The following is a 10,010-nucleotide window of genomic DNA, read 5'->3' as shown; positions in this document are numbered from 1 at the left end:
TAGACTACTGGTCTCCCCTTCATACAGCAGACTGAACTCCAAACAGCCCAGAGTTGCTACAGCAGGTAAACAGATCAGGTACAGTACAGCAGTCACTCCAATCCAACAGATTATATTTAACACACTCTTAGTATATATATTTAACTTGGCAGTTATATTGAAATGACTCCTGGTTTCACTGCAGATGTTCACAATCATAACCAAATGTTCCTAATCGCTGATGTCTTACGGGTGTCGTCTGAGTCGTCGCTGTCGGCATCCTCGGTAGCGGGCGGTGGTGGCGGTGGGCCTGAAGCAGGGGCGTGGCTCTGTTTCCCTGGCAACACAGGCAGGGATGGAGACGCTTCTGCCAGGAGGGGGTCACCTTGTCCTGTGCATGGCATCAGGAGGGGATGCACAGAATAACTCACAAATCGATAACACCATGATACTCCGCAGAGTAACTCAGGAGAGTAACTCACAAACCGATAACATCACGATACTCTGCCGAGTAACTCATAAATCAATAACATCACGATGCTTCGCTGAGTAACTCATAAATCGATAAAATCACGATACTCCGCAGAGTAACTCACAAATCGATAACATCACGATACTCCGCAGAGTAACTCACAAATCGATAACATCACGATACTCCACTGAGTAACTCATAATTGATAACACCACGATACTCCGCTGAGTAACTCATAAATCGATAACACCACGATACTCCGCCGAGTAACTCATAAATCAATAACATCACGATACTTCGCTGAGTAACTCATAAATCGATAACATCACGATACTTTGCTGAGTAACTCATAAATCGATAACATCACGAGACTTCGCTGAGTAACTCACAAATCGATAACACTACGATACTTCGCTGAGTAACTCACAAATCGATAACATCAAGATACTGTACTTCGCTGAGTAACTCATAAATCAATAACATCACAATACTCCACTGAGTAACTCATAAATGGATAACACCACGTTACTTCGCTGAGTAACTCACAAATCGATAACATCACGATACTTTGCTGAGTAACTCACAAATCAATACTCACTACTCTATGGTTATCTAGGAATAAACCGCTATATTTCTTGTTACTGTGCCTTTATTTTCGGTTATAAAATCACTGGAACCTCTGAGCTCACGGGGGCTCATTACTTAACTAGTCTTAACATAGTCTTAACTACACCACAGGTATGAGTGTGAGTGTGTTTGGGTTTGTCTGTCCCAGGCGTTACCTGTGATCGGAGTGGAGTCTCCAACTTTTCGCATCTCTGACTGAGTGTTGCCATGGTACTCTATCTCTGATGCAGCTCGGACATGCTGTTGAAAATCTGTGACCTGTTCATGAGGTCTCATTTCTGATTAAAAAAACACACACACACACACACACACATTGTCAAACCTTGAACGTAACGTTAACATTTTCTGTTTAAATTGGCACACCAGCTGATGCCATGTCATGGCTTACCCAACCTACCTTGGGCATCAGGCAAGTGTGCACACTCCTCACGTGCACGCTCCTGACCTATGTGCTCCTCACGTGCGCGCTCTCCATGCACGGCCCCTGGGCGACTCACAGGCGACTCTGTCCCAGCAGGGGGGTGACTCTGGACCCTGGAGTCTGTGGCTGGGGCTACTGTGCCTGTAGGGGGCGCTGTGGGGTCTATGGGTGGGTCGTCTGGGTCTGTGTGAGTGGCGGCTCCTGGGTATCTGGTCAGGGTACTGGAGTCTGCAGGCGCTAGGACAGGTGGAGGCGGTGAGAACGCCTGCCTAGTCTGTCCCCGGTAGAACCAGGCTCCAGATCTCCTCGAAACCTGAAGGAGATGCACGCGTTAGGCACAGTATATGACAATATAGTGTGTGTGATCAGTAGTGTGTGTGTGTGTGTGATAAGTAGTGTGTGTGTGATCAGTAGTGTGTGTGTGTTCAGTAGTGTGTGTGATCAGTAGTGTTTCTGTTCAGTAGTGTGTGTGTGAGTTCAGAAGTGCTTATTCAGTAATGTGTGTGTGTGTGTGTGTGTGTGTGTGTGTTCAGTAGTGTGTGTGTTCAGTAGTGTGTATGCTCAGTAGTGTGTGTGTGTGTGTGTGTGTGTGTGATCAGTAGTGTGTGTGTGTGTGTGTTCAGGAGTGTGTGTGTGTGTGTGTGTGATCAGTAGTGTAAATATTTTTTTTAAAAGTCAGGTTTGGCATCAGGGGATCTCCAATAATATCTCCTCTTAGAGAGGTATAATTTCAAACAGTTTTGTAAGGTTGGCGGAAAGAAATGTATCGACATTCATAGGGAAAAGTTAATCAAGTTAAACTATTCATGGTGAAAATTATTCTAATTAGTACTTTTATGTGAAATAAATATCATTTTAAGAAAATAATGATTTAATAATGTGAACAATTCTGTTTTAAGTATTAATCAAAGGACACATTCACAGTGCAGTTGAGTGAAAACGTGTCATGTCATCGACAAAATGAGTGACCACTATATTTTCTGAAAATACAGTTTCCATAGGCTACTACATAAATATAAGTCTTGTTTCTAAAAAAAGTGATGTTTTCCAAAAAAACTTTCTTGGCCAGATGTCAACTGCCTGTGAAGTGCAAGTACATTCAGTGTGTAGTGGCAGTATTCCAATGTTATTCCAATGTTGTTCCAGTGTTATTCCAATGTTATTCCAGTGTTATTCCAGTGTTATGGCACTGTGCGGCCTCCCACACTCCTCACCTCCTCTTCCTCACAGCAGATCCTGCAGAACCACACCGCCCCCAAACCTCCAGTCCGCTGAAGACCACAGTGTGTGCAAACACACTACGGAGAAGAGGAATTAGTTAACATATACACACACACACACACTCATAAATGCATGCATGCACAAACACACACACACACACTCATACATGCATGCACGCACACACACGCCGAAGACCACAGTGTGTACACACACACTATGGAGAAGAGGAATCAGTAGACATACACACACACACGCTCATACAAGCACACACACACACGCTCATACATGCACACACACACGCACACATCTACTACAGAGAAGAAGAATCAGGGTATAGAAAAACACACACTAACACACCCATATATGCATACATGCAAGCACACACACACACACACACGCATACACTCTCACACTCACACACAATACACGACAGAGAAATTCTAGTGTAGAGTGGTTAAACAAACACTACAGAGGAGGCATGAGTCAACACACACAATCTAACACACACACACACACACACACACACACACACACACACACACACACACACACACACACACACACACACACACACACACACACACACACACACACACACACACACACACACACACACGCATACACTCGCACACGCATACACTCACACACACACACAAACACACACTATAGAGAAATTCTAGAGAAGAGTGGTTAAACAGACAAACACTACAGAGGAGGCATGAGTCAACACACACAATCTAACACACACACACACACACACACACACACACGCATACACTCTCACACTCACACACATACACTACAGAGAAATTCTAGTGTAGAGTGGTTAAACAAACACTACAGAGGAGGCATGAGTCAACACACACAATCTAACACACACACACACACACACACACACACACACACACACACACACACTACAAAGAAGAAGAGTAGGTCAACACACACAGATATTAAATGGATTCAATATACATGTATAAAAACATTTCTTTAAATATACATTATGTAAATATTTGAAATTGGTCCAAAATATATTTGACCCATACACAACAAAAATATATTTGAAATTTATTTTTACAATATAGTTTTTAAATTATGTAAAAATTCAAAATTGGCTCACAAATGTGACCCTGTAAAGCGAAACCAGTCGCTTTGCGCACGATGCTGTTTTGAGAAAATCCACAGTAAACAAACTTCCGGGTTAAAATGTTGAATTTCACGTTTTCGCATAATTCGACAGTATACCGTCTACAGTTTCGTGAACTCATTTCCCGGAAAAACATATGTTTTGATCGGTGAACCCGGTGAAGATTCAACACACTAGCAGTCATTCCCGTTGTCCAAGCCGTTTAAAAAGGTGATTTCTCCTCTTCTGGCATATCATGACAGGAGAACCATGTCAACTTTGGATGCGGTTATCTTAGCGATAGTTTGTGTAATACCCTCGATATAGGCTACATATCATTGAAAAGCTTAGCTTATGGCCGTTCGTGTGAGCACAATAACTTAATTTTGAAAATGTTATCAAAGCGACTGGTTTTGCTTTGCAGGGCCACAAATATATTTTTGACACTTAAAAATGTATTTCAATATATTTTTTCTGTATGATAGTAGGTAAACACATACACAATTTACAGAGAAATGGAGCTCAAACACACACACACACACACACACACACGGACACATCACACACACACACACACACACACACGCACACACACACACACACACAAACACACACACACATTACAGAGAAATTGAGAGGTCAAACAAACACACAGCAGACACAGACATACTGTTTGGCAAACACACATGTTACAGAGAAGTTAACCATAAACCCATCTGAACTCATAAACCACAAACTCATAGAGAAGTCATCGTAGTACATGCAACAAATAAAGTTTTATTAATCTTCTATTAAGATCAAAACATATTTGATATTGTTTTTAGTGTGAAAAAATATGCTCTCAGTCTCCATTTTGCCTACCAGTGTATGATGCTTGCATGGGGAAACATCCCAAAACAATGGCACCTATGTCTGACCTCACCCAGGTAAGTTTGACCCAGCCCAGGTAAGTTCAACTCTGCCTAGATAAGTGTAAGCCAGATGAGTTTGAGCCAGCCCAGATGAGTGTAAACCAGATGAGTTTGACCCAGCCCAAGTGAGTCTGACCCAGCCCAGGTGTGTGTAAGCCAGGTGTGTTTGTGCACTGGTGGCAGGCTGCAGCAGTCGGACCCCTGGAGTGTGTAAGCCAGGTGTGTGTAAGCCAGGTGTGTGTGTGCACCGGTACCTTTGTGCATTGGTTGCAGGCTGCAGCAGCCGAGCCCCTGGAGCTGAAGGGAGCCGCACACAGCAGGCAGCTGGACACACCGTCCCCACGAGCAGCTAGCCGCACACTGACCAACTGCTGCTCCAAACGCCTGCACACACACACACACGGACATATCACACACACACACACACACATGGACATATCACACACACACACGGACATATCACACACACACGGACATATCACACACACACACAGACATATCACACACACACACACGGACATATCACACACACACACACACGGACATATCACACACACACACGGACATATCACACACACACACACACGGACATATCACATACACACACGAACATATCACACACACACACGGACGTATCACATACACACACGAACATATCACGCAGACGCACACACACACACACACGCACACGCACACACACGGACATATCACACACACACACGGACATATCACACACACACACACACACACACACAGACATATCACACACACACCTACAGACGGATACACCAAACACACACACATACGGACATATCACACGCACAGACACACACACGGACATATCACACACACACACACACACACGGACATATCACACACACACACACACACGCACGCACACACACACACACACACACACACACACACACACACACACACACACACACACACACACACACACACACACACACACACACACACACACACACACACACACACACGGACACATCACACACACACGGACACATCACACACACACACACACACACACGCACACACACACACACGCACGCACACACGCACACACACACACACACACACACACACACACACACACACACACACACACACACACACACACACACACACACACACACACACACACACACACACACACACACACACACACACAGGAAAAGGACAGAGGGGCAGCAGGGAGCTTTTCTCTCCAACACTGATGTCAGGTCCTATTAGCTGATGTCTGCTGAAGTCTCTCTGTTGTTTTACTCTTTTCATTTCCAGAGGCTATATGTATGTGTGTGTGTGTGTGTGTGTCAGGGCTTAACAGAAGGCTGCACCCCCTCTCATATGTCCATCATTAAAGCCTGTTTAAAAGCCTGAGAGGTGTGGGGGCTAAACTAGCAGAACATGTTTGAATAAGTTCAGTGGTTTGTCTCCTGCATGTTTGTGCACCTCATGTGTCTGCTGAACATGTCTCCTCTCTGTGCACCTCATGTGTCTGCTGAACATGTCTCCTCTCTGTGCACCTCATGTGTCTGCTGAACATGTCTCCTCTCTGTGCACCTCACGTGTCTGCTGAACGTGTTTCCTGTCAGTGCATCTCATGTGGTTGCTGAACGTGTCTCCTCTCTGTGCACCTCAAGTGTCTGCTGAACGTGTCTCCTGTCAGTGCACCTCATGTGTCTGCTGAATGTGTCTCTTGTCTGTGCATCTCATGTGCCTGCTGAACATGTCCAGATGCAGTAAGGGAACTCAATCACATCCCGTTCTCCATATGACCCAGGGTCAGTGCAGCACACACTTTAATCAGAGGATCTGCTCACACACACACACACACACACACACAGTGTCCTCCCAGATGCCCCATGCCTCTGCCTCCTTTCCACTCTCTCAACGGCACCCCCCACACACACACACACATACAGTACATACATAGACAGACAGACAGACAGACATAGACAAACAGACACACACACACATACATACTGTATGTACACACACACACACACAGACCTTTACAGCCTATCCTCTCTCTCTCGCTCATACACACACACACACACACTCCTTCCTCACCCGATGCGTTGCTGCTCCTGTGTGTCCAACTGCTCAGCGCGTTGTAGAACTCCGCTGATAATCCTTCTCTCCTCTTCAGTCAGGTCATCCTGACACACAGCCATCCTCTCTCTCTCTCTCTCTCTCTCTCTCTCACACACACACACAAACGTACACACCTACCTAAAGTACACACCTGCCTCACGTCTCCTCAAACACAGACACACACACACACACACACAGAGACACACACAAAATTCACTCCGCAAACACGCTTCAAGTTATGCTTCCACTGACTTCAGACACTCCTCAAGTCACCTGTGCAGAAGCAGAAACACTGTCGATCAGAACAGATCTCTGTTCTATGAGCCGTAACTACAGTACAGTATCCTACCGTCACACTACAGCAGGTACAGTATCTCACTCCGCTGTGGAGTAGCTTTTCAACACATCACTGTAACTGAAGAGCAGTCAAATGTCTCACTGTAAGTGTTAATATAAGAGTAACTGCTGAGTTGCTGGACTGGTATCACACAAAAGATAAGGGAATGTCTGGAGGAACATTCCCTCGTTAACACACAGGAGAGCAGAGAACAAAAAAAAACACTAACAAAGATTTGATTGATGCCGATTGGAAAAAAAAGAAGAATATGAGCTCATGTCATATGTGTATGAGTGTGAAGGAGACTGTGTCCTCTGCTCCTGATAATAGTGATGGGTGGAGTGGAGAGGAGTGGAGTGGAGTGGGGAGGTTGGGCGGGGGTTAATCACAGCACATGACAGCTAGAGTAACGGGCACTGACACCCGCGTGACACCCATAACTCAACCATAACTCAGCCATAACTCCCCCTGCCTGAGTGAGGCCTAATCTGGACTGAGGGTAGAGTGGGGTGGGGCAGGGCAGGGAGAGATGGGAGTAGCCCCATAAAGGCCGTCAACAGCGACCTTCAGAAGAAGTCACATCGCTCTCTACACACACACACACACACACACACACACCACTAAAGGATATAGAGACCCATTCCATTACTGTGTCTGCAGACAGAGATGCTTTCCCCAACCACACGAGAAGACACAGCACACTGTCAGTAGCCAGATGGGTGATGCAAAATACAGGATCCGTCCCCAGCGATCCCATCAACATGTGCGCTTTAGCAGTCTCCATCCACAAACACACTCAATAAATCGATCTGTGCCCTAAACTCTAGCGTCGGTGTGTGTGTGTGTGTGTGTGTATGTGATGCTGTCCTAAGGCTTCGCTCCATTAAACAGTATGAAGATCTGATTGAGTCTGAAGGCGTAGCAACAGCAGCGCCATCAACATCCTGCTGCACCACATATACTGTACTGTAGGCTCCAAGCTGACATGAGGTCATTTCCTGTCCTGTCATTGAGGATGGACCGCCTGAGAACCGGTTGGCCCAGTTTTTAATCTTGACCCCCATGTAGTGAGTCTCTGTCACTTTGGATACAAATGTCTGCTAGAAAAGCCTAGAAAAGACAAGAATGGGGTTCTAGATCCTGGCATCTCTTGACAGCGCTTCAGACACTACTGTCAGGGGGCTCCAGGCTTGCCTTTGATCTTAGCAAAGAGAACTCCATTAAAGCCCCAGGACCAAGCTAGAGCAAGATGACCACACAACGACATACAGCTTTTCTCGATAGCTTTGACCTGCTTAAAGAAACTGGGATTCACTTGGTCTTCATTAACACCTTATAGGCTGGGTGAACCCTGCCTGAACTTCCGGGCAATTTGAATTTCGCCCGGCAGCTCAGGCTGGAAACTAGCAGATCTATCTCCTCTGTTTACTGCCAGAACCTTTGGCGCCAATAAGAAACGGCCATACTCTAGTCCTGGCACGCTATTGGCCGGTGACGTGACAATAACGAGACTTAAGTGACGCGAAGTGCAGTAGAAACAAAGCACAGCCTCCCCAGACTAAATGTTCAATCTTAAAAGATTGAACTTAGTATGGTGAAAACCAGACTACCGTCTTTGCACAGCAGAAGTCATCTCTTGCAAATGTGCTCACGTTTTCATTGGGTTCACAAATCTCTCACACCCTTCTGCAAAACAGTTGACACAAATGTCATTCAAAGACCCCAAACTCGCCCCCCACCCCCACTCCACCCTTCGTCCCTCCTTTGTCTTTACTTTAGCTTCCACAGGTTTCCCCTCTTAAACTACATGATGTAACGTTTACAGACATCAACCACAGGCGAAGGAAATCAAATCAGGGCATTTTTACTTAAACCTGCCACATTAAATCACCACAGTCAGTGCACAGTGCGCTTTCTCTTGCCCCGAGGCCGGACCACCACCCGCCGTGTGGACACAGATGTATTCCTACGCCCTGTATGTTGTATTAGGACATTATTATGCATAAAAATAGTCCCGTCAAATGCATAGGCCACATCACCCTTCAGGGGCAGCAGAATTCCATACTGTAAGTGCACACTGTGTACACAGCAAGTAGACTGGGCTACTCAAGCGTATGATCTATACTGAACACAGCCTGAGCCTGCAAACCCCGAATGTGGGGTGGTGATAGCATGGTGACTAAGGAAATGGGTTAGCATACTGCTGCCAAAAAAGGTTGAGGGTTCCATTCCAGCGGCCACCCTTGTGTGTGTGTGTGTGTGTGTGTGTGTGTGTGTGTGTGTGTGTGTGTGTGTGTGTGTGTGTGTGTGTGTGAGCAAGGCACTTAACCCTGAGACTGCAATGCTCTGGGGAGACTGGCCCTTGTAAGAATTGACGTCACTTTGGATAAATGAGTAAGTAAGACTAACAAATGGGTAGAAAGAATAAGGCAGCTGTGTGTGTAAGCGTGCAATCCATGTGTAGCCTGCCTCTGTTTCAAATAAGTGTGTGTGTGTGTGTGTGTGTGTGTGTGTGTGTGTGTACATGCCTGCAGATATGTCTGTCTTTGGTTGTTCATTCATTGCCAGTCCATCCCACAGGAGTCTTATTCTGATGGGAATTGGAACAGGCAAGCTGTGTGTGGTTGAACAACAGCTTCGAGCAGTGTGTGTGTGTGTGTGTGGGTGTGTGTGTGTGTGTTGCAAAACAAGAAACAGCAGAAAATGACTAAATGGATGATGTTAAGGAGAAAGAGAAAGTCTGACTAAATGTTACACCTTGAGACATATGAGAGATAAACGATTGCGTAAATGCCATA

The 10,010-nt window shown here is 45.7% G+C and overlaps 1 protein-coding gene across 1 annotated transcript in view; it reads right to left on the bottom strand.

The window, feature by feature from the left end:
• Positions 1-6,955, bottom strand: part of LOC134101217 (double C2-like domain-containing protein beta) — a 13,831-nt gene extending 6,876 nt beyond the window's left edge. Inside the window, exons 1-7 of the mRNA XM_062554813.1 lie at positions 6,852-6,955; positions 5,012-5,141; positions 2,714-2,770; positions 1,476-1,812; positions 1,234-1,356; positions 230-370; positions 1-56 (exon numbers count right to left, since the gene is read on the bottom strand). The exon at positions 1-56 is cut by the window's left edge and continues 24 nt beyond it. Coding sequence (XP_062410797.1) covers positions 1-56; positions 230-370; positions 1,234-1,356; positions 1,476-1,812; positions 2,714-2,770; positions 5,012-5,141; positions 6,852-6,955 — 948 coding nt within the window. The remainder of the gene's footprint in view (positions 57-229; positions 371-1,233; positions 1,357-1,475; positions 1,813-2,713; positions 2,771-5,011; positions 5,142-6,851) is intronic.
• Between the last annotated feature and the right edge of the window lie 3,055 nt (positions 6,956-10,010).

This window comes from Sardina pilchardus, chromosome 14 (genome assembly GCF_963854185.1).
Source record: "Sardina pilchardus chromosome 14, fSarPil1.1, whole genome shotgun sequence".
Classification (NCBI taxonomy): domain Eukaryota; kingdom Metazoa; phylum Chordata; class Actinopteri; order Clupeiformes; family Clupeidae; genus Sardina; species Sardina pilchardus.
The sequence above is the reverse complement of the archived record's forward strand: the minus strand, read 5'-3'. Positions and strand labels throughout refer to the sequence as shown.